Source organism: Temnothorax americanus, unplaced genomic scaffold (assembly GCF_048541705.1).
Source record: "Temnothorax americanus isolate GAGA-0224 unplaced genomic scaffold, ASM4854170v1 Scaffold16, whole genome shotgun sequence".
Lineage (NCBI taxonomy): Eukaryota > Metazoa > Arthropoda > Insecta > Hymenoptera > Formicidae > Temnothorax > Temnothorax americanus.
The window spans coordinates 1,075,733-1,101,085 of record NW_027509297.1 but is presented as its reverse complement, the minus strand read 5'-3'; the positions used below and the strand labels follow the sequence as shown (position 1 = coordinate 1,101,085).

The 25,353-nt window shown below is 42.2% G+C and overlaps 3 protein-coding genes across 3 annotated transcripts in view; 2 read left to right on the top strand and 1 right to left on the bottom strand.

The window, feature by feature from the left end:
• The window catches only part of Notum (palmitoleoyl-protein carboxylesterase notum), a 600,456-nt gene that overhangs the window by 451,464 nt on the left and 123,639 nt on the right, over positions 1-25,353 (bottom strand). The window lies entirely within an intron of this gene.
• LOC143895534 (uncharacterized) lies at positions 9,806-18,789 on the top strand. Its single transcript, XM_077402732.1, has 3 exons — positions 9,806-11,837; positions 16,501-16,780; positions 17,646-18,789. Exons 1-3 carry the CDS (start codon positions 11,699-11,701, stop codon positions 18,754-18,756), a joined length of 1,530 nt encoding a protein of 509 aa, XP_077258858.1. The 5' UTR covers positions 9,806-11,698; the 3' UTR covers positions 18,757-18,789.
• The window catches only part of LOC143895487 (uncharacterized), a 72,440-nt gene continuing 70,485 nt past the window's right edge, over positions 23,399-25,353 (top strand). The window contains exon 1 of the mRNA XM_077402606.1: positions 23,399-25,351. Within this exon, the coding sequence (XP_077258732.1) occupies positions 24,034-25,351 (1,318 nt within the window). The 5' untranslated portion in view covers positions 23,399-24,033. The remainder of the gene's footprint in view (positions 25,352-25,353) is intronic.

Below are 25,353 nucleotides of genomic sequence, written 5' to 3'. Positions count from 1 at the left end.
TAGCTAAATTTTTAGATAATTTTTTGCTTCAGCAAAACCGTTCTATCCGTGTATAATTAAATTAGAACTGAATGTTATAACTGAAATTTCTCTTGCAAAAAAACAACACAAGTATAAAAATATAATATTGGCGAAAAAATTCAATTTTAAGTAACGTATTTGCTGGAAAATAAAAATGTACTTTTCAGCACTTTCTTCCGTCAAATGAGAAATGCGTTAACGAGAAACAATACGTCATTTCGTAAAAGATCAAAAATACAATCGGGAAACAGCGTGTAGCAAGGAGAACCGTGATTAACGATAAATTATTTGTCTATACGTCAAGCATAAGTATTTCCTTCTGCTTATCTCAATAGAGAAACACCTAACGCAGATGATACATGGCGTCTAAAAGAAGAATCTATTCGTCGCTTGGTAGCGCACGGATCAGTGATGTTTAACACCATATTTCGCACAGGTAACACTTGAACGAGCATTGTTCTTTCGCGGCAATGCGCTCTCCCACGCGCGTTAACGCCTCGTTTCATGGGATCTCGGCAGAGAAAGAAAGAGAGAAAAAGAGAAGATAGAAAGAAAGAGAAAAGGAAGAAGAGAAAAGTCTCTTAAATTTCTTGCCTATTCTCCCTCGCGGGGTTGTATGTGCCCATCCATTCCTTACCCTTGCGCTAACCGCGCGAGCAAAAGCGCGCGTATATGCATGCGCGCCGCGGGATTCACAAGCCCGCCAGGAAGACTTACGAGCTCTCTTCTCGGTTAATGGAATACGCGCGCACAAGAACGATGGACCCTCGCGACTGGCCAGTCCATTTAATTACCTCGCGTCCTATTCCATCTCGGAGGCACGACTCGTCGACATCCAGGACGGGGAGGAAGGCGAGAGCGATAAACGCGGAAGCAAGCTTGCATCGATTTCTGTTATTAAAGGCATCTTTTTATTCGTTACTTCATTCTCGTGCGTGTAATCAAGAAGATTGAAAAGATAGAGCTACAATATACGCTCATCCATGCCGAATACGAGCCGAATAACGAAAGCTACCGCTAACATGCCCGGCGCTTGTAAACGGAAAGAAACTTTTAGGGGGAGTTATTACGTACTTCTCTCCCCGAAGCGTAGGGGGAGAAGTTTCCGCAAGCATAAACCGAACGCAAACAGCACAAGACCGATGAGGAGGCGTCCATAGAGAGAGGTCGTGACTCGGCGGAGAATCGAGAAATCGTTTCCCGTTGTACCTTTCTTATGGGTTTCCACCTCCGTCCTCGTAATGTTCGCGGTAGCGAGAATCAGAACTGTGAGAAAAGAGCGCGAATTCTTCGAAAGTTATTGCCTCGTAACGACGTCGGCTGGCATATAAAACATTTCCTAAAAATATTAGAAACGCAACTCATGTCGTTTGTCAGATTTGCGAACGCGCAAGAAACCGCGTCGAGAATAATCTTTTTATCGAGAAATAAAATTGCAAATGTATAATTAATAGCTGTGTCTTCAAATATTCATTTACGTATCTTATAGCAGGCTATAAACTGAAAACTAATAAATATGCTTGTAAAATGAGACCATTTGTGCGACTGCTGTGTAGCACGAAAATTATCTACGTAAATGCGACACTTATAGTATGACTTATAAATTAACCCTTAAATGCGCAATTTTTCGTAGCATTTGAGTATTTCTTGAAATACATGAATAATGATTGCTTAAGAAATTCCAAAAAATATTTTTAAAATTCTTCTTTACTAATATTTGAACCCTTTTTTATCCTCTTTGTTTTAGCGGACAATCGAGAAAGTACATGCAGAAAAGGCCCTTTGTGCAAAGCCGCGCGTTTTTAATTCAAACTTCATAAAAGAGACACGGAGCATCGAAAAGTCTCTTTGCACATATGCAAAAGATTAATCAATATATTTTTCATTAAAGATAACGTTAATATAATTCCAAATAGAAAAAATTGACAAAGTCTCTGGTTATTTTTTTTATCTTATTATATTAAAAATCGCTTCTGATGATGATTGTAGTATTAATCTTACATTTCGCAATCTATTCTTTGGTTTTTTTTGTAATATACTCTTGATTATAAACCAGAAAGTTAGAAAAAAAACAATTTATATATAGTTATTGGGAGCGTTAATAAATGCCGATCAGAAATTAAAAAAATCAAGTTTCATGTAGCAATCTGCACAAAGCTATTTTCACAAAACGAATTTCGAATAAGTGAGACAGACGCGTAACGGCAACAAACGAGATATTAACCAGCCGGAAAAAATTGAAGAGCCTATTACTGAAGTAAAGATATAAATCGGAAGGTATCGTATATTATACCGAGGATCTAAAGGGGTCTTATTGCGATCTCGATCGCGTGAAATTTCAGATACCGCTTTATCGAGACGCATTATTGGCAGCTTCGAGAATTGGTAACCTCGAGAAGAGCAGAAATATATAAAGATTGTTTCGAACGCTCAAAAAAGAACGCCGGAAATGCAATCGCGAAATACTCGCGAACGAAAAGGGGCACGTTCTATTCTGAAAAGATGCGCCCTCGGAGGCGGCGATTGCAACCGGGACTATCGCGGATCGCGTCTCAAAGTCTGACGCGTAAGAATCCCGTGTAGGCCTCATCTCCTATGCCTATACAAATGGCGATGTTATTGGCAAGTCAGCGATCGGTAAACAGAGCTTACCGCGAGACCTGGAAGAAAGAACTCACATCTGTACATTGCAACATCTTGCACGGTATGTGCCACTTAAGATGAATGCGTTTCCATGTTTCATTAATTTTTATCACATTGAAGAATTCATTTCTCAGCTGAATAAATTGCGAATGTATAAGTAATATTTGTTTACGAACATATTGCAAGAATATATTACGTTAATATATAATATCTCTGTATATTAATTAACAAAATGAAAATTTTATCGATATATTACTTTTTTTTAAATGTGTATAAATAGAAACAAGGATTAAAATAAAATATTATAATAAATATAATTAAATATAAATGTACTATATATGAAATTAAACTACAACTCTGAGGCAAAAAATCGAATAATTGATGAGTTGTTCGAAAAGTTCAAAATATAAGAAACATTTGAACTTGAAATTCGGAAAGTTTATATATTTCAAACAAATCCAATAGTCAACCTATCTCCTAACTATTATAAAGTCAAATTCAATATATATTAAATTAAATCTCTCAGCCAGTATCTTACATCTTTTAAAAGATGAAATAACCGCTTGATGTTATTAAACGGAGAATTGCTTTCTCACCAGGCATAATTTTACTTATTATACTTATACTATTCCGATCGTAAAAATGTTCGTAATGCCGATGAAATCCCAAACTCATCAAAGTAGCCGAGAACGTTGTGCTTTCTTTCGGAAAAAAAATCGGCATGTATCTCCGTCGATTAATCGCAGCGAGGATTATCGGGTACACCGGCCACTTTATCGGAGACGATGCGGATAGACGCTCGCGATGGGCGGTCTGACAATTGCTACCAACGCAGAACTGAACCAACAACGTATGAAGATCGGTGCTGAGTGGTCGCTGCCGTCTTCAAGGTCTTTCAACTAGGAAACGATCGGCTTTGCCTATACCTATTAGCTCGCCGGATAGGAAAGTAATTACTGATGCATAAATCCGCCGATTGGAAGCCCCATGGCGAGGAAGAATAACGGCACGAAGAAAGTGGCGTCTCAGAGCGTCGCTCGTAATTCGCGAGGTGCAAGTCGTGTCACGTACGAGCCGACCGTTTTGCGCGTCCCGGCGACGAAACAGGAAGCGCCCGCTGGATTATCGAGATATAATCCTGGATAATTGCGGGTATTCTATTCCGATCCTCAACTACTTAATTAGCGCTGGAACCCGGCTCGTATACGCCGCGCCGGAAAGGCCCACGCGATTTCTCGATTCCTCGTGGACGGTAACGCCTACTCAAGCCGTCGCCCCATGGAAATCGCGGATGTTGCATTCTCTTATTTTCTGCATGTTTTCTTCTCTTCATCCAATAAAATCGATAACAAGATCGAAAACGATCTATTATATTTACCTGCTAATAACAAGAGCGTTTGAAATATGGTAAATAAAGTAAAACGCGGTTATATAAAAATCAGCACAATGATCTTTATCATAAAAAACAAAGCAAATTTTTTGTTCTAATTAGGATCACAATACAAATCATAATGCTTGTTAATATAATTGTTAAAACTAAAATTTGTTATTTTTAATTTATCGTTTCGTATATTAATTGCCACCATCTCGATGGACAGATGATCTTAAAAGAATCTCGACAAACTGGATCGAAACTGCTCAAAATAGACAAAAATGGAAACACCTTGAGGAGACCTATGTTCAACAGTGGACGAGAATGACAGGCTGATGATGATGATGATGATATTAATTGCCAAAACGTATCTTTAAAACGTATTAGTAATGATAATAATAATTTGTTTCATGTTTCCGTAAGTTAATAATTTTTTTTTTTAATTTAGCGTTTTCTGATAAACCATAAATGTCTCAACTTTAATTTTAGAGAAGATATCAATTCTGCGCTAAATATATCTATAATATCATTTTTAGTAATATCAAAAGCTATATGCAAAAAATTTTTTATACATGGTTCTTTTAAATTTTGCAAATTTTCTATGTCTCTCATAAAAATATGTATGCAATGAGTACTTTTTGTGTTATAAAAGTGCACAATTATTTTCTTTCTCATACTCATAGCAATCTTTTATACCTACGGTCATTTTGCGTGTCTACTCTTAAAAATACAAGTAAAAAAACAAATAAAAAAAAAGATGTTTGAGATTTAAAAAAACCTGCCGTGTGAAGGATCATTTACCGTAATGAACGCGCATTTATGGCGTGCACGAAAGGTATACAAGATCAACGAACACCATCGTTAATCGGCACGTCTTGCCATTATGGTTCAAGATAAATCTAAGCACACCATTGATTAATCTAACTAGCCAAAGCGCTCAAGCAACGTGCGGTTTCATTGTCGATCCAATTCTGTCGATTGCTTTAATGCGTCGCGTTGTGGATTGAAGAAAGAAAAGCTCGAGTCACGATCGGTATCGGTCTGAGAAAGTTCAATCGTTCGTCCTCGATGATCACGCCAACAGAGTTGACCGACCGGAAGAGAAGTAAACACACCGTAACAAAATCTAGTACAGCGAATCGTTCTATAAACATCTAAATGTGATATATATATGTATATATATATATATATATATATATATATACATATATATAAATATTTAAGAAGACTCTGAAGTCGCGCTCTTAAAAATATTTTCTTAAGAATGATAAATGGAATGTACTGAATTACATACTATGTACTCGAAGTGTGGATAAATATCGCTATTTGAAATGCAAGGTAATCAAAGTAATATCATTAATTTGGCAATAATCAATTTTAATAGCATACACACATCTAACAGCTATATAGTAGCTGAACAGAATCAAAGCGGGGAATTATGGATAAAGTGATAAGCTACCTTCTTCACAATCTGAAAACTAGTTTACTATAACTCACTTTGTTTCGGCCAACTCCCCGGCAGGAAACGACGTCTGAATGCCTTCGTTGGCGCACAAATTTCTACCTTCAATCCGCTTCGTCCGCCATTCAATCCGCCATATATCCGCCGTATACCATATTACCGGGATGAATAATGAATCAGCGCGATGCAAATAATAAATGCGCGCGCATCGGCGAGCCGATAATTCTGCGACACCCGTTGAGTTAAATAAAACTAACAAACCCCGGAGAGTTTCGTTTAAATTATTCTCAGCCTATAATTTATGGCGCGTCTGCGTGGACTTCTTAACGTCGAGACGACGACCACGCAGACGTAACTTACGGCGGGTTGTCGATTTTTTTGAATCCCGCTACTTAGTTGGCCGCAAGAAAACACTGCTGCACGTTCTGCATCATTAGCTACGCCGTGCTCCGGAGTGCACCGGCGTCGGTCGTGCCCATAGTGACGCGGGGAAGAAAAGCGCGTTGCGTCGAAGATCGTCACGATTCGCGGGGGAATCATCGCGTGCAACGTGGGCTCTTAGACTAGACTACCCATTATTGAATAAAGAAATTCTATAATATCAAGAGTGAAATTGATACTAACTCTATTATATTATCTTGTATTAATCCCACGGCCTACATCGTTACTTTTTTAAATAAATTATAGCGTGAATTCTTATTTATTTTTACCATTGCAATGCTTATTCGAAATCTAACAAGTTTCTAGCAGCAGATGAGACATATTATATCATACGTACATCTTTTCACTTCTATTTCTATAAGTTTCAATCTTTCTATATAATAAATATCGTAAATTTTCTTTTTATATTCGATTTGCTTGTACGTATTTTTGGGGAATTAATCACGAGATAAATAAATCTATTTATTTATTCATTTAATTAGGACTCTATTCCACGCTCGTCAAAGAATCTGCTGAAATCCCATTTGCGATGATGAGATAAACCGTGTAACTTCATATTATACGATCGACGAAAAACCATGCAATCTCTCTTAAATGACTGTCGAACCCCTTCCATGTCGAACCCCATCCACTATCAGCTTTTTGCGAGTCGCACACGTGTCGTCAGATTCGAGACATGGGCAATGAGCACAATAGCCTCCTCCGCGCGAGTAAATTATCGTGGCTCCTCGCGGAGGCAGCCGGTGGGAGATTAATTTCTACGGGCGCGCACGTATTTTTCTCTGCTAACCGTAAAAAAGTCACGCTCGCGTATACAATATATTACGGTGGTTGTAGTGGTGCGCGCACGATGGATAGATAGATGCCTCTTTGCCGTGATCTACAACGACGGCAAAGCAAATCGCCGTCGCGCATCATAGGACGGGGGGAATACGTAATACGTCCCCGAGGCTTTCCTCGCGTCCTTAACAATCGAATGACCAAGACACGTGGATGTATATGACCAACTTCTCTTCTGCCAGTTCCATATACCCCCTTTCGTATACCTCGGTACGCTATAGGGAAAGACCCACGGGTGAATCGCCAACGCGCTCGCACGCTTCCACTCTTATTCCCGTCCTGTCACGACCAGTCGCATCATTAGGCCATCCGGTATTACAAATGACGTTGAAGGGACTCCCCAGGCTCCTCCACCTCTTCTTTGTACTCCCGTTCTCTCGCCTCCTTACCCTACCTGTCTGCCGTCCTGTCTCTCTCTCCCCCCACATTCTTATTTGTCCCATCTTTCTCCCTCGCTCTGTCTCGTATAGGATGCGGCCGGGGACACGGCGAATCTCCTCCAACTCCTCCGCGCCGGAGTCCATCTCCAGCTGGTTGCCGAGTCAATCCGGCGAAACGTCGCTTTAACTGGATCGTACGAACGCCACGGCAAAAACCGACAAGCGAGTCATAAGCATTTATGAGTTTCTTACCGGCGATAATAAGTTTGGAACGATTGCTGTTTGTATCATTGCGCGAGGTGTACTGCGTGTCTATTCCTGTTCTTCTACCCGATGACATTCTTGGGACGGCCGGCCGTCTTGAGAATATGGCGTATGTCGAGAGTAAATCGTGGTGCCGTATTCCCGTACCTTATTTGCACCTTCTTTTTCGCCGATCAACCAACGTTAACGTACAGATTCTGCTTCGCGAGATTTATTAACGCGAGAATGAACGTATCGGATGTATCCCCCCGCGTCGTCTGACCTCGACCAGCTTCACCTACTGCCCGCTTATACAGTCGAAGATCCGACAGATCCGACCGGTCCCCCGTGATGTACGATCATATCACTGTAATACATATCACTGTGTTAACCTTCGTGACAGTCATGCACACGCGCCGCGGTTCGTAGAAATCGTGTGAGCCGTGATGTAGGAACAAAAAAAATGAAAGAACCACAACCATTCGCATTCTCTCGTCGGATACTGGCACGCGGTCTCTTCTCTCTCCTCGCATTCCACGCGCCGTGGACAAAACCGCGTCTATCGTAATTTCCGCAAAAAGATCATTCGTAACGATTGCTCTGTAACGACAGCCGCGTCGGGAAGATTTAAATCCTGTCTGCCCTGCGTGTGTGACAGCACACGTATAGTCAATATCATGCAGCATGCGATCGATTTTGACACGACCAAGTTAGCTCACGCTTGACGGTGGTCAAACGGATAAAGAAAAAGGGAAATGAGAATGAGAAGAGGAACGAACGTGAGAGAATCCGCGGAAGAGAGATAAGAAGAGAAAGAAGCAACGAGAAACTACATACGAGGTGAACAAGCGAAAACAGTGAGATGCAAGGAGGAAAGGTCAAGCAATGTGTGGAGATAAGATGAGATAAAGTTGGCTGTAAGGGCATAAAGCGGGTACGAAAAGAGAGAAACAGAAGGGGAAAGGCGTTTTATTACAGCCGGAGATATGACTCCCGGAGGATAACGACATTACGGTGACCGAGGAAATTACGTCGGTTATATACTCCGAGAAAAAAAGATGTGGCTAACGCAAAAGCAAATTGTGACGAATTTATAATGTTTCTCGAATGAAATTGTTGTAAGAATAAGCGATGCTGAAAGGCAACCAGTACGACAAAAATGGACACAGTTTCCGTAAAAAGTAGGATTATTCTTGGCGAAATCACAATCTCATAATTTTCGATACAAAGTATGTGTACAAAGCTTTTACAACACGTTTAATGTCCATTTCTACCAATGCAGATTAACTTTAATTTTGATTTAACTTACTTTCTATCTTTTTCTAGTCTAGTCCTAAAAATTAGATTAAAATAAAAACTAAGTTAAATTGAGATTAAAGTTAATCTACTTAGGTAGAAACAGACATAAATGTTTTAAGAATGAAAGTCTAAGTATGTTATATATATATATATATATATATATATATATATATATATATATATACTAGAAAATATTCAAGATAAATTAAAAATAATGTAAAGAAATAATTTTTTTCAAAAAAAATGTAAAATATAACAATCGTTTTATATAATGTATAATCTTTAAAAATTATAAAAAGATATGAAGTTTATTCCACACCAAATTAATATAGTATTAGAAAATGTAAAACATCCTTATAGTGATCCTTAAGACATTAGGTATATTCTTATATTATAAAATGCAAAATGATAACCAACTGAATCTTTTTTCTTTATTATAACATTTAAAATATATTCGAATACAAATCTTAAGAAAATAGCATAGCTTAAAATAAAATGACAATTATTTTAAACTAAGCTAAAATATTAGAAAACGTATAAAAGCAATGACGTGTACTAATTTATTCTATTTCCTAATATTCTATTTCCTAGAACAAATATCTGCTAATTTAATGTAAACTTGTGTTCCAATGTTAATGTTTATCCATCAACCGACTATTGATTTATCAAAACAAGAAACACCACAAAAACTAATTAGTGCCGGTTAACGAGCATAAAGGAGACTAATGGTATACAGGAGCGACAAAACGGAGGTGCAAAACGACAAGGAAAAAGAACGAAGAAGACATGAAAAGAGAGGAGCATGTGAAACGCGACGCGATTCACAAGGTTGCGACAAGGTAAACTTAACTAACGTTGTCCCGGCGGACAACCGACAACCGACCGACCGACCGACCGACCAACCCAACCAACCCAACCAACCCAACCAACCGGAGAGCGGAATAAAGCTAAGCTAAGAGGCAAGTCTAAGCAAGTCGAGAAGAGCTAGGTCGAGACGAGGCAAGGTAAAGGCGAGTAGGGACGGGGTATAGCAAGGCGCATTGGCGAGGCATGCTAAGGCAACGGGTCCAAAGTCGCCGTCGTGCCTCGGTACGAGGCCCCGGTGGCGCGTTAACCTCCCGCTCGAACGCAGTACGCTCTCGACTCTCGCGCAGGCCAGGTTGCATCAATCCCGTCGGTCGATCCACCGACCACGTGCAACCCGCCAACAGGCGGCTGGCTTGCGAGGAGAAAGCCACCAAGATCCGATCGCGTGCACGTGCTCCTCATGCACCAACAGCGACAATATCGCCGGCACGTAAAGAAAAAGAGAGCTAGAAAAAAACAATAAAAAAAAGGATCTTTTTTTAAAAAGAAAAAGTCCTTCCGGTGGTGCAACGTGTCACGTGAAACGCATTCGATTAATTACTTTTCGATCATTATCGAAAGTCCGCGAGGTACACCAGTGCGGATCAAGATTATCGAAAAGATCAAGTTCAAGCTTTCGATCTGTATCTCCCGTGTGTTTCGTTACGAGAATTTAATTTCCAAGTGCGCGAGAAGATAATCCGAGAAAAGAGTCACGGTGCTCGATCGGAGAGAGAGAGCGCGCGCGGATTAAAACGGACGTCGCAAATTAATTCGCGGGAGATTCCGATCGCGCGCTCTTATAGGTTTGGTTTGCGAGCAGTTTACACCGGAGGTATCACACCGTGACGCCACGCCGCGCCGCGCCGCGCCGACCGGCGGCAAATTTAATTCCGCGGGGCGTTTCTCACGCCTGCGAAATCAGTCCAACCGCGCGTGGAATGTGACGATTAAAAAGACAAAGAGGCGCGCCGTCATTCTCGACCGAGAGCGTTCCACTTTCGGCGGGACCGTGCGTAAAATCGACAGGCCGGCCGGGGCGAAAATGAATTCGAAATGGTCACGCCGGTGCGCGGCGCGCGTGAACCGCGCTCTTTTAACGTGGCGAGGTACAATTGCAGCGGTGCGATAGCCCTCGGACCCTTCAAAAATTTTCGCGCTTCGATGAATCGAAGGGAGAAAAAACTCGGGATCGGCCAGAAAAACCACTCGACACGGAGATCGATCGATCGGAACGGGTCGGAATAATTGAATTATCGAAAGCCCGGAGGCAGGAGGACGCGGACCCTTCGGGACGGCCATACATGGTCGTCGTCGTCTGCCTACAAAAGCCGAGGAAGAAGCGGCAGCATGTCGTCGTGATCGCGTGGGAGGTCGAGGCAATCGCGTACGGCGCTTTTTACGCGCGAAACGAAGCGGAGAAACAGATGCGCTCACTCCGGACGCTCACCCAACACGCGGACGAGCGACCGTTTAAAAAACCCGCGTATTTTGTTCCCGTTTCATTAAAAATGCACCGATTTTGCGCACGAATGGATCTTTCAAGAGCTACGTGACCAGCACCGATCTCTGCCTTCGATGCATCGCGAGAACGCGTGCCGAGCCGAAGGCGGTCGACAGATCGATCCGGATGAGATGAGTGGAACCTGATTCAGAGCAAGTTCGTGCCGCCAAGTAGGCAACAACTCGAATAATTACCTTAACTAGTTCGTTAGCAAACCGCGGTTAAACCTCCACGCAAATCACGTCGCCGCGAGTGAATAAAATTGAAAAGTTTATTTGATAAAAATATCGGAAAAAATAACGCGGAAAAAGGAAAAAGAAGAAAGAATAAAATGGGACCATGTGAGCAAACTGCGAATCTACGAACCGTTTGAAAATTGCGTGCGTCGTATCGCGTGACAAAAGAATCGTATGCGGAATAAAGTGAAAAACTGCGTAAAATGCACAGCATCGGCCTGCCGCCGTGTCAACGTCCGAGATGCATTCGTGGCTGAAGTGCATTATCGGCGAGTCCCGCGTGCAGAAAGGTTTCGCGAACTAAAGACTGTCCGAGGCATGTCGTTGCCGTTGCGCATCTGACAAACGCGCGCGACGAATGAAGATTTTCGCTACGGGTAAAAATAATAATAGAGAAAACGAGGGGGCAGCATGCCGGTCGCGGGAACGAGGAGATTATGTAGAGTGGGACTCGCCGCGGTCTTGGTCACCGCGCTGTGCATTCTGACTCTGCTGGACTCGCCGCCAGCACGACTCCCGGATCCACCGACCGATCCACCTCCCACGCCTGGTAAGCAATTTTCCTCCTCCGGCACCTTCGCGGGTCGGCGCAACCGCCGCGACCCTTGCCCTTTTGTTATCGGCGAACGGTTTGCCGGTTCGCGCAACCTGAAAGCGCTAACGCTATACGCATTGGCATCTAGCGGGATTTTTGCTGCCGCGCGAATCGCTCGTGGCTGTAGATAAAATCGTGAGACAAATCGGTCTTGTTTCATGTGACGTGACGTCTTGCGAATCTGATTAACTTCTTGAACTCGAGTGATTTCACGATGAAGTCGTTTATTAAAACCTAAGACCGTACTAGTAGATTCTCAAAAAAAAAAAAAACCGTTCAAGCAATAACTTAATCATCGATGCTATTCATCATCGAATTAAATTTATCTTAAGTCGTTTGGAAAGAAAAAGATCCGTAAGAATAATAAATATATTTGTTCTTCTCGTGGAATCATGATTTTGGGTTTTAAACGGTTAATTAAGTATAAACATATAAAACGAAAATATCAGTATATGTTCTTACTATTGAAGAGAGTTTTATAACTAATGCACTAAAATATATTCTTTTATAAATAAGTGCAAAAAATTACTTTACTATTAAAATAATGAGTCTGCTTTCTGTCTTGCTGAACTGGCTGCACTGGTTCAGAGTTTATCTTTTTTACTCCACATTGGAAGGAAAAAGATAAACTCTGAACTAGTGCAGCCAGTTCAGCAATAGAAAACAGACCCAATATTATTTTCACACTTTAATATATTAATTTAAATTTTAATATATCGAAGCAAACGAGTTTTTATTGTTTTAATATATTAATTTAATATTTAAACAATATTCTCTCTCTCTCAGCAATGTTATAATAGAGTTGTAATCTAGCCAAGATTATAATTACATATTTTAATTGACAAATTGCAAATCTGGGCAATGCAAGATAAAATTATCGTTAGTAATAAACTCTCTCTTAAAAATACTTTATTATATGATATTTTACAGAAATTGAAATTACCATTACTACGAACATCGCACGTCACATGTAAAGTAAGAAACGCCTATCTTTTTATCTTATTTTGCGTGCATATAATGAGGAAACAAGAGGAAAATACAAAAGAAAGTTAACATATTCGCGCGTGCGGTGCAACAGTTTAGTTGTCGTATAAACCAAAGTTCCTTGACACGGTATGAAGGGAGATTCGCACGCAATAAACTTGTTCGAAGTACCCGCGAACGTTTGTTGTTCCGTACGCACTATTTCCTAGTCACGTGAAGTTTCTCAGCATTGAAATGTTATCCGGCCGAGCGAAGAATGAAGTGCTGCTACCTGTTTTTTTAAACGCACGTTCATCGCGAGCAATTGCACGGGTGCTACGCTTTCAAATACTAACAACGAATATGACTACATAAATGACTCGCTTCGAGGCCGATACCGATCAACCCGGCGCGCTACGCACCGCAAAGATTCAAGCGGAGTCTCGCACGCAACGTGTGTACACGCTTGCCTCCCTCGAGAGAGAGAGAGAGAAAGAAGCTAAAAAGATACGAAGATAACACACGGGTGCGCGAGCGCAAAAAGGAACGCGCGATATACCAAAGTTATAAATGAACCTCGAAGCTTTGGCATAAAGCTCGCCAAGGACGTAAATCTCGGCGCTGTTCTTTAGTAGTAGCGACTTCATTAGTCGACGTAATTTATGACGTGATTCATCGAGTGACCGCCCGTCGACTCCGTGCGCTTTCGCGTAATTCACCTTCGCTTCTACCATACAAACATTTCGCGGGAATTATGACAGCCGATCGTACGGCTGAGAGACCGGGACTAACGTCGAGATATCGTATATTCACGGACCGACTCGACGAGCCTTCGAGATTTGTCTGCCTCGTACGGGGAACGTCTTTCACGGATGAGAATCAAATGGCCACGCGCACATACTTAACGCTATATATAAATTACGAATATAAATTCAGACTTTGTTTTTACGACGTGAAAAGGAGTATATTTAGTTACTTACACGAGGATGCGGAGATGATAATTGCGATTCTTATCCAGACGATACGAGTTTTTGGGGTCACGTATATACTTCAATTAGTTAAAGGATAAGTGTTCTTCTAGTCGAGAGTAATTTCAAACTAATTAGCGGCGGGCCCCTTAAAAAAAATTGGCACAATTTATTTGCTGATTTATCTCCGTAGCCAGGCCGTAGATTCGCTCTCCGCTCTGACAGTGCGATTTCCATGAGAACGCCGCGCCGGTGTGCATTAGCGTATTTTCTAGCATCGCACGAATGCCTTCTCTCGTGGAGCCGCGTTTACCTTCTCGTAAACCTCGCGAAGCGTGGCCGCGACGGACGGTCGAGGAGAGGCGGGCGGGTAAAGGGCACAGAGTCACGAAGAATACTCGCGGCACGCAAACACGTAATACCCACCGTCGCGTCGGCCCCGGGTTGGGTCAAACGTCGGACTTTTAACGACACACCATGACGAAACCATCATCTGTCCCGTCGCCCGCGAAAACGATGGGATCAGTAGGCTCCGAGGGCCTACGGTCTCGTTACCTATACGCTCTCGACGTCGAGATCGTCCGAGAAATAGTCCCGGGCGTCCCGTCAATAACGCTCGCGCGCGATCCATATACGTCGAAGACGAGTAATTGCAAACAAGACGAGTCACGAAACGTATATAGTGCCATAAATTTACCCCGACGGACGCCAACACGGCGCGCGACGTTCCTTATTTTTTTTCTTCCTCTCTTTTTCCTCGTCCGGCCGCCATCGCCGCCGCCGCCGCCGCCGTCGCCGTCACCGCGGTCGCTGTCTCGCAAAAATAATTATAAACGAGACGTAACGAGAGTCCTATCAACGGCGTAGATTTATTATCGCCCTCGAAGAGCAAAGCGCACTCGAACGCATCTGCGTGAATCCTGTCGTATTCCATAAATACATTTATTATAAATGCATTAATGCGTGGAAAAAAGAATGGATATCTCGCTACCCGGGTCCGCTTCGGGCTCGTGACTGCACAAGGGGGGAAACGAGTTTCTCCGCGGAATACAGGATAGGCGGCGTATTCGACATTAGGGAGCCTAATTAGCGGTCACGTCGATTGAAATTCCGCCCAGCTAATTTACTCTGCCTGCCTGGCCTTTCTCCCTTTGAACATTACTAGAACGTCGCGTCGCGCTGAAATCTACGGTAATTGCGAATTACGAGAATTATCATGCAGCACTGATAAGCGAGAGAAAGACACTGAAGCGAATGTTTTCTAATATAAGCATAGCAGACTGAACAAACTATGAATGTATTCATAGTACGGCACACGTTCGTTTCGAGCACACAGATGCGTCACTTCCGTCCGGTCGTATAGAGTCAGTGCGTCTTCGCGTCGACTCGCGAGATCCTCGCGGCGGATAAGATCGAGAATCGATCGGCTTCGACAATAAGTGGACGTTCAATAAAACGAACACAGCCACGACATTACACTCGCAGAAATTATAAGATGATATAGCAGTAAACGGAATGCGAGCGATACTATCGGTGTAATAGCGTAAAAGTTCTGAGAAGCTACGGACAGTATGCAGTTAGGTATATATGTATACGTATATTAGCACTAGCGCGGGCACTTTGCTCCTACAAGAAAACATAGTCAACCGAAACTATTATAGTTAACTAGTTAACTCGGATGAAACTTTGTGTATAGAGTAACTCGAGCTCTACATGAATATGCATTATTCGCTTTTGGAATCTGGATAGTATAGAGGATATGAAAATGGAGTGTCATATCTAAACATTGCAAATGCCAAATCAAGTGAAATTTACCCTTTTGGATTAATAATAAAAAAATGAGATAAATTTCATTTCAGCCTACTAACAATCCTAATGTTTAATGCTTCATGTATAAAAATGTAAAATTTAGAAAGTTTTCCATTAATAATAAAAAAGGCCAAAATCTTTCTGATATTTTGTTTTTGCACTCTTGTTTGTTTCCAATCTTTTGCTTTGCAGCACTAAATTTATTGCAAATTTTTATTCAAACATTTTTGCTTCATAAAATCTTAGAGTCACTAAGCTAAAAATCCCTTCCTTAATAATTGTAGTTTAACGTTTCACTTTCCAAGAGTGATGGACAACATGCAAAGCTCATACAAAATCTTATCTATATATATTTCTGAGTTTCTTATATCAATGGTGTTTCTTTGTCAGCTATAAGAAGATTAACGGATTTGAAACTAATTTTATAAAAATGCCTGAAAATAATAATTTAGTCGCCTACAAAAATGTATGTTATTATACATTTGGTAGGTATTTTTATTATAACAGAGAATTTTAATAATATACTATTAATTTAATATTAATTCAATTTTGGTATCTTTCTAGTTTAATATAATACATATAACAATTACGTATTTCAATTACGTATTGCAGAACACTAGCTTTTCATAAGACGCAACTTGTTCATACAAAAGTGAAAATCAGAAGTTTTAGTTACATTTTTGAAGATAGCTGCAGCACAACAGTAATGCACTTTGTGATACCTGATACTTTGTGACACGGAGTTCGTGCATTACTCTCTTGGCAAAAACATGAGTTAGCATTATTCTTTTCAAGCCCTAAAATTAACTTCTTCGGGCGCTTTCTCCATTCGTTTCGATCAAACGACTTCTTAGCGTCATTCTTTGCGCATATTCTAGGCGGCGAACCGCCGGGCACAAGAAGCATCGTCGCTTATTCGTGGGCCCGAAGATTGGCACTCGATTACAGGCCCACCAAGCACTGCGACGGTAATGGAACGCGCGGAATGGCGTTAAACGCATATGAGCTGCCCGGCACAAAATGGCTCGAGACAATCCCGGGACAGCTCTTCCTGTACAGCGCCCACTTGGACCTCAGAATCGCCGGTTACCCGAGCATCAGAGTGATTGGCGTTAAACGAGGAGCCCTGCCGCCCTCCGCGCTCTTCTGCACTATATGGTGAGCCATTTTTCACGTCGCAAATCAGCCCGTTACTCGTCTATCTCTGACGAACGCTAAGTATCCGAGGAAAAGAGAATCACTAAACGATCCTCATAAACGAGGGCTATCGCTACCTATCGCCTTTGCAAATTACGTAATGACAAATCGACTAAATTAATATCAACCTTCCTTAATGGAAATTCAATGAAATTTTAAAGTCAATCGACTTAAATTTTTTGTTTAGGTTATTAATGTAAGAACTTCCTCTATCCCTTTAGCCAAAATTACAATCAATTGAATTGTGAAATTTTGACACAATGTGCTTTAAATTTCAAGCTAATCTATACCTTAATTAACACAGGGTAATTTTAAACTGCTGTGTTTCAATAATTGAAAATGACGGATATAACACGTTAAGATATAAAACCCGCGTATCCGTCTATCTATATATATATATTCGTTCCTTCCAGTTCAATATTCAAGAAAAAGTTGGAACGCTTATGTTCTTTTAGCAAACTTAACGTAAAATAATGCGGGACATACAAGTACATTAATAGCAAGCATATTGGAAAAAGGCATTCCGTAATTAATTAATTTCGTACTTTTAACTTGGACGAAATTGAACTTCGTTAATTTCGCGGGTTGAACTTTATTTTCGCATGCAAGTTATTCGTTTCGCGTTAGAAGTGAGTAATAACGCAAACGTTAGCAGCGGCGCGAAACGGAGCATATTCGCTTAAAATACACGGTTGAAAGAGCGCGTTATAAATGTCCACATAAATCCCTTCCAAAGTGTGTGCAGATATTTTCCGCTAGGATACTCGACATTAACTCACGCGATCGGAAACGATGGATTAAGCGTTTTAGTCTCATTATGTTTCAGGTACCGAGAGAACGAGAGGATACAATCGTTCAGCGTGGAGGCGCTCATCTCGACGATCTGGTTAGACGAATGGGGCGACACGGCGGACAGTTACACCGGGATCCTTGTAAATTGTCAACTGCCGTTGGACGGCTCGGTACGCCATACGTCTCGGGTTCACGTGGGTCCGAGTCCCTGCTACGAGAATGCTAGTCATAGTTTAACGATCCGCTCGGAATTCGACGACGAGACTTTTGCCGACCGGAAGAGGCGCCAGTTCACCCTGTGCATCAAAGGATTAGACTTCGACGAGGACATATCGCATAAATTAATAGCTTTCGTCGAGCTACATCGTATTCTGGGCGCCAAGCTATTCTACTTCTACGTATTCAATGTGCACGAGAATGTACTCAAGGTGTTACGCTTGTACGAGCGGTCGAACGTGGTGCGATGGTTCGCGCTTGATCTACCGGGTGATTTGCCGAACGAGAAGCTGGCCCGAAGGCGATTCTTCAGCGAGGACATTTGGACGAAGAGGCGAATGGAGCTGATCCCGTACAATCACTGCTTCTACGAAAATCTTCACCGGTCGGAGTTCGTGGTGCCGATCGATATCGACGAGGCGATCGTGCCGACGCGACGGAAGACCTGGCACGAATTGCTGCTGGACGAGCGCGCGAAGCTCGGCAGAAGCTTCAAGGACTTTGCCTCGTATTCGGTACGGAATGCCTATTTCTTTCCCGAGCTGCAAAACAAGAGTCAGACCGATCGGTTGACCGGACTCGACGAGGAGCTCCGTCGCTCGACCGAGTATACGGACTATCTGGATATCATGAGAACGGCCAGTATTTCGCCCGAGGGCGACTCGGTGAAAAGTTTCGTTTCCACGAGGCGCGCGTTAACGGTGCACAATCACTACGCCCTGACCACGTTGAACCCGTCTACCAGACGGGCTCATCATCTGGACTCAAACGACGTGCTCAAGCACCATCACCGAGCTTGCGACAGTCAACATCTCGATTGCGATCTCCTGATGGAGGACGTTAGGATCGACGAGTCCGCTTTACGTTATGCGGACGAGCTCAAGACGAGGATGAGGATCGCCTTGGCCGATCTTGACGCCCTGCCATAGACTATAGTGATGTTGTAAATATAATAAAAATTCTTTTCCAAATCTTCGTCTTTTACTGTCTATTAACCAATCCTTGCGGTACCCGAAGATCATTCTAACGTCTATGACTTTAAAGTAAAAATATTAAAATTATGTTCAATGTTTGCTTTATATTAACACAATATAACGACAAAAATTTATTAGAAGCAAATCCACGTAATATGCATATATAAATGTTTCTTTTTCTTTGGACAGACCAATAAAATTTGTTCACGTTTCGTGTTTATTAGCGAATGCTTTAAATTTGAAAGATATAATTTGACAATGTATGAAACACACAAAAAGTCTTAATTTATCTCAAAGTTAATATTATCTTTAAAGTTCAATGTACAGAAATAATCTAAATAACACTTCTTTTTACCATTCATATTGTCCCCTTCGAAATGAAACAGGTCACTTGGAAAATGTACAGAACCAGTGATCCAAAACAAGAATAACAGAGACATTTCGCGAGCGTTGTACTTAAAATGATTACGGTCGAGAAATCGGAAACACGCAAAAAAGACAAAAGTAAGCTTAACGCTTTTCAGACTTGATAAGTAAAAAATCATATTGCAACCGGGCACGATAATTGGAAAACGTATAAAATGACGACGACGAAGCTTCACGCTTTTCAGTCTTGAAGCTAGAAATTATTGCGGCTCGGGCACAATAATTGGAAAGCGTTTAAAATGACAAAGGCAAGTTTGATGAGCCTTCAAGATTGATGCTTGAGCTTGTAATGGTCGGGCGCAATAATTGGAAATCATGTAAAACGACGAAAGCAAAGCTGATAGCTTTCAAGGCAAAAGACTCGGTGCGCTTCGAAATATTTAAACCGCCTTTTAAACAGCTAGAGCTGCTATTCGCGCCGCGGCGCCGCGCCGCGCCGTGGCCTCAACCGTCTGACACGTTTATCAAATGAGACGAAACGAATACTACGAACGCGCTATTTACGCGAAGGAAAGCATAGGAAATGTAAGAGTGTAAGAGTCTCTTGAGTTAACGAGTACGTACAAGGAGCGAACGACTTTATAAAGCACCGCATCCATCATGCTCGGTACGGTGTGAACGACAGTTTCAATCTCGCTAAAGTGGCGGTTTGGTGGTCATCCATTAGCGTTCAAGATCTCGTTCTATACGCGGGTCAAATGCCTCGCGTCTCAAACGGCCCCGAGGAAATTTCTATCGCTATATCGTTATCGGCTGATTAGAATCGAATCGTCCGATGCAGAACGGCGTTATATGCGCGACCGCCGATATATATAGTCGAGTACATTTTTCACCAGATAAAATCATAGAAGACGGAGACGGCTCCTGTGCGCGCGAGCATTCGAGACGGAAGATAAATTCCGTGGTGGCGCGGCGGAAGCAAACAAAGGTACGATCGCGTTCGAGATGCGACCGCGATTCTCTCCGATAAGTTTTACGACTCGTATCGAGCGCGGCGCGAGTGCGCGATCAAGGTCGTAACTAGATTTAATAGATCATAAGGAAGCCGTCGTATATATCCGCATTCTCTGAAACTTGTTACAAGGCACGAAGGTAAAAGCGGAGTCTCATTTTTGCCCGAGAGAGAAAGAGAGATAAGTCAGTTCGCGGAACGCTGAAATTATTCTCAGGTATTCACGGTGTGCCGAGCATCCTTCGCTTCGCCAATTCTTCAAATGTCACTGCGACTTCAAAATGCAATAACCGAACTCGCCAAACTTCCGGAGAGACATGACGATCGTAAGACGAAGAAAAGTTTTCTTCTTCAAGTATATCGATCAGTCGGGGCGGAGCTGAGCATTTAGGACAGGTTGCGAGCAAGCACCGAGACACACGCATCAAGATCGTTCCAGTTACATACAATAATGTCTCGTACAAGCGAGACAGATCGACCTGATAACATATCGCTGAAATGGAGGGAAACTCACCAGCCGCTACACTCGCAAACTTGCTATTACACCACGGAGATCCTGTTCGCAATTTTTCGCCTAATTCAAGATTAGCCTCGTCACGCCGGTCGTCAATTTGAATATAAATCTGTCTAATCTTCTGTACTCACTATGGTCTCTTATCGACCGCACTTAGGATTTTTACACACCCATTTTTGTTAACATAATAATTTGAGGAAATTCTGCTTCTAGCCTCTAGAATTTTAGCATTTTAGCATTTTTAATTCATAAAGATTTTCGTTTTACATAGTTTTTACGGAAAAATAAAACTTTAATAAGTCGTAAAATGCTTTATGCAAGATAAAAAACGTTTTAATAAATATATTTGGCCACAGCTTATATATATTCAATCCAATTGTATAAGTAGCTACTCTATATTCATGGTTAGATCCAATTGCATATCATACAAATTTTACGATCGGTACAACATGTTGCGAAAGCGCAACGTGTAAGGGATATAAATGAGTTAACACTCCCGCGGCGTGCACAATTTCGGGAATTAAAATTTTAGCTGAGGAGCTTCCAATCCATCATAAATCTCATTATATCCTTCAGCTCCGTGCACGTTAGCGCACGTATCTCTTTACTGATTTATATCCGCGGCGTTTGAGTTACGTTTTTTTCCAAGCTGACAAAGTAATCTCGCTAAGTCACGCCTGAAGGGGTCCATTGAGCGTCTCGCGCGAGGCACGTTAATTCGACCGCGCGCAGAATATTTTCGCGACGATCCGAGCCACGACGACGAGGAGCCAGTCCGTGGTCCACTTAACAAAGTATCCACGAGAGGACGTCCGTCTGACAACACGTGATAAAATTCGCGCCAGTGTCACATTCACCGTTCGCTCGAGGCTAAGCCCGATATCCCATGTTAATGCGACGATAAATCACGCAAACTTTAAGAGAGGCTGCGCGCGCTTAAAGAAGCTGCATGCGCTCATCGCCCGCTTAAATTTATCGGCGCACTACCGTGCATCCCTGTCCATCTCTTTCGCGTCGCACCAACGATGACAACGACGACGACGACGACGATGTCACGGTGACGACGAAAGCTTTATCTTTCCTTCCCACAAACTTCCGCATGAAATTCACATATATCATCGGTAATAATATCTCCGCCAGTCGCGCGCACCTGCTTTCCCGACCGCGACACGCCTCGCTCGAACAACTTAGACGCCAACTTGAGCAGTTATTCCCAAGAATAAGACGAGAAATCGTATAGTATTACCAACGCGTGCGATCGAGAAAACATGCATAATCGTCGACCTAGTCGATGACATCGCCGCGGGTAATCTCCCGAGCGAACAAATTTTTACGACTCTCTATTCCTTTCCCACTTTGAACGAATTCAATCATTCTTCGCCAGAAATCGGTTTCTCTCCGATGTCTAATTTTGCCTCTGCATTACGCCACTCAATTTTCCCCGTTGAAGAATTCAACATTCGTCCCGATACCGCTCTGAGTTGTATTTTATTGTTTAGACGAAGCTTTTCTCGGATCGTTGCGAACGACTGATCGCACGTGTCATAAAGGTAGGTCAGTTCCCGCACGATGAGGGGTAAATGGAAAGCATAATGGCATTACAGAGACGGCTCTGGAAACAAGCTTGAATTCTCCGAGACTACAGTTTCCCCGCCGAGAGACAAATTGGAGCGTTCAACGTCCAAAAGAACGTGTAATACGGGTTTCTTTGAGATAATGAGATTTGAAACATTATGAAGCGCTGAATTCATATATAAAAAAGAGAGAAAAAAAATTACGGATTATTTATAACGGTATTACTTATAAATGTGTAATTTTTTCAAATTTATCAATAAATACTAGTGCGTCTAACTGTAATTATAAAAGAAATTATAAAAAATAGTTAAACACTTATATAATTAGCTGGTTAATCTTTTACTTCTACTTCTCTTCAGTTATTTGCTGCACCATCGTTCACGTAAGTATGTGTGTGTCCGCAGCACGATGAGCTCAGGTCCGTGGGTACACTAAACCCAAATGACTGTGCGGATCAGTCACATCTGCGGTTATATTTATAGCAATACTTTACGGGATTATGTAACAGACGCGTGTATTTGAAACTTACGAAGCATATACAAAACGCTTTCACGCCTCAAATTTACACGAAATCATATCTGTTCAAGTAAATCCGGTCAACTAAAGTTTAAGATACTTACGCTCAATCTTTTTATTGAAAAAATAGCTTTAACATAAAACTAAAAAAAAATACAAAAAAATAAAAGCACGTTTTGACCTACTTTTATTTTTAATATATTTACTTGACACATTTTTTTTTTAACTCTTTATATACGAGTTTCAGATTCTTGTTATTTCTTTGTTACAGTTTTATCCTGTACGTGAAAAGCTTAAAAAAAAATCTCCAGTCATTAACGAAGCTTAGCTTAAAATACAGCTCAGCAGCTTGATCAAAGCCTAAATCTAACAAGAAGTGTTCTAAATTATGCGCGCGACGTAAACTTCGCGAGAACCAGAGGTATATGTGCACGCGACACGAGCGCTCACATTGTAGCACAAAAAAGCTGGAAAACGCAGCTTTCGCGATTCGTCGTCGGGTATCTGCAAGCATGCGCCTGCCATCCGCTAAAGTGAGAGGGAGAGAGAAAGAGAACATAGAGAGAGGGTTGATCGCGAGTAAGCAGCACGTGCGTAACAGTCATCCTGGCGCATTCGCCAGGACCGCTTGCACCTCGGAAGTTATCTTTCCATCATCGGATGTTACAGATCATTATCTCGCGCAAAAGAAAAAAACATTTGCAGTCACCATCCGCTCGCCTGGCATCCGAGGAACCCTTAAAATCAGCGGTTATTAATGCTCCGTCGCACATTTTTCGTCGCAAATATATATCAAATCTTTTTTTTAAATTCAAACTCTTAAAATAAAACTTGAAAATTATTCGGGATGGTAGAAAGATTTCGAAGAAATTGACATCGCAAATTTTACTTTGATTTATTTCAAACGCATTCTCCAGTGGAAATATATAGAGTGAACGTCGTAAACGTCGGTGACACGTATAAAATATGCACAGTTACCACGAAGAGTACACGTATGCGCGTACTCTGCGCGTATACTGCATCAAGAATACGACTCACTTACAAATGATATTCAAGTACTTCCGGCAGATTCTACGATCGACTGTAATACCTGCTATTTCCGCACGAATACAAATCGTCGACATGGCAAGGCGGATTGCCAAACCCTTATCATCGAGGACCAGAGTTGTCTATCCGCTAAAGGATACGGGAAATAATTTTACTCAACAATGTGCTCGTTCGAGTGGACCGTAGAAATTCCTAGCGTAGCATGACGACACACAGACGGAATAAAATGAGGCACAGCAGTTCTTGGCCCGATCGAGCGCCACAGAAAGTGAAGGTGCGCGTCGATCCTTTATCTCGTGCCTTTACCATCATCCCAACGAGCCGCGAAACGATATATCGATTGGAACAAACTGCACCGCGATCTAATTGCCTGGAAGAAGTCATCCTCTTAGATCGATGTGCCCCAAGAGGAGTCGCGTCCGTGATGATAAAACGAAGATTAATCGACGGAAGGCCGTCTATAAATAAGAAACCCGCGAATTTCTCGGAGAATTCATCCGACGTGAATAATGAGACGAAGAGTGTAAAGAATACCGGCCGATATTTCATACCGCGTAGTCTTTCTTTAATCGAAACAACTACAACTCATCAAAACTCGGTCATCGTGTTAGAGGAGAACATCGTCCGAGATCGATCAAGATGTAAGTCAGACTCGCTCGTAAAGATTAATGACGCAAAGACACGAGATATGAAAAGAGACTCCATCTTAAGAACCACATCGGATACGGATTTTTTAAAGTTGCTTTCGAAAAATTTACACGTCGAGGAAGAGCTCAAAGATACAGGCGCGCAACTGAAAAAGAAATCATTCGCGAAAACGAACGCCTTTGATGTCATAGTAAACATAGCGAATGAGAGACAGCATACAGTCAGCATCGCGCAGACAAATAATTCACAAACGGGAGAAACGGATGAGGTGAGAGAAGAATATCAAACTACCGTTTCGCCCACGTCTTCCGCGAGACACGCAACATCGCCGCCGCACATCAAGGTGATGGACTACGACGATTACGTGACGTCCGTGTCATTCTCGAAGAACGATCTTCATGCCTGTCCAAAATGCACGTCCGAGAGTGTTCTTCGCTCGCAGATCGATCCCTTTCGTTTCCCCTCGCAGAGCAAGAAAAACGACGATCCGGCGACGGTGAACGCACGCGGTGTCCGACGCGATAATCTGACCGGACGCGAAAAAACGGAAGCGCGCTCTGAGAAGAATCAAAGCAAAAATATTTGGATTGGAAACCGCCTAATCGGAGAGGCAAGAAACGTGGTTAAGGATGGCAAAAAATTGGAGCAACAAGGAAAAAACAACGATTTGTCGCCGATGCGACCGGCAACGGACTTCCGAAAGGAGGCTACTTTGAGGCGACATTATTATCCCGAGGGAGGTTGGGGATACGTCATTGTCACGTGTTCGGTACTAGTGCATTTCATCGGAGTAGGTCTGCAACTTGCCGCGCCCGGGTGCTGGCACATCACGGCTGAATTGAAATTTCGACATCCCCCGCTGCATAGTGCAGGT

What these genes read in the sequence shown, in the direction of transcription:
- LOC143895534 (XM_077402732.1), top strand. Translation starts at nt 11,699, where the DNA reads ATGCCGGTCGCGGGAACGAGGAGATTATGTAGAGTGGGACTCGCCGCG. An exon ending in CGATCCACCTCCCACGCCTG is followed by an intron (nt 11,838 to 16,500) that starts GTAAGCAATTTT and finishes CGCATATTCTAG; the next exon opens with GCGGCGAACCGCCGGGCACA. An exon ending in GCGCTCTTCTGCACTATATG is followed by an intron (nt 16,781 to 17,645) that starts GTGAGCCATTTT and finishes ATTATGTTTCAG; the next exon opens with GTACCGAGAGAACGAGAGGA.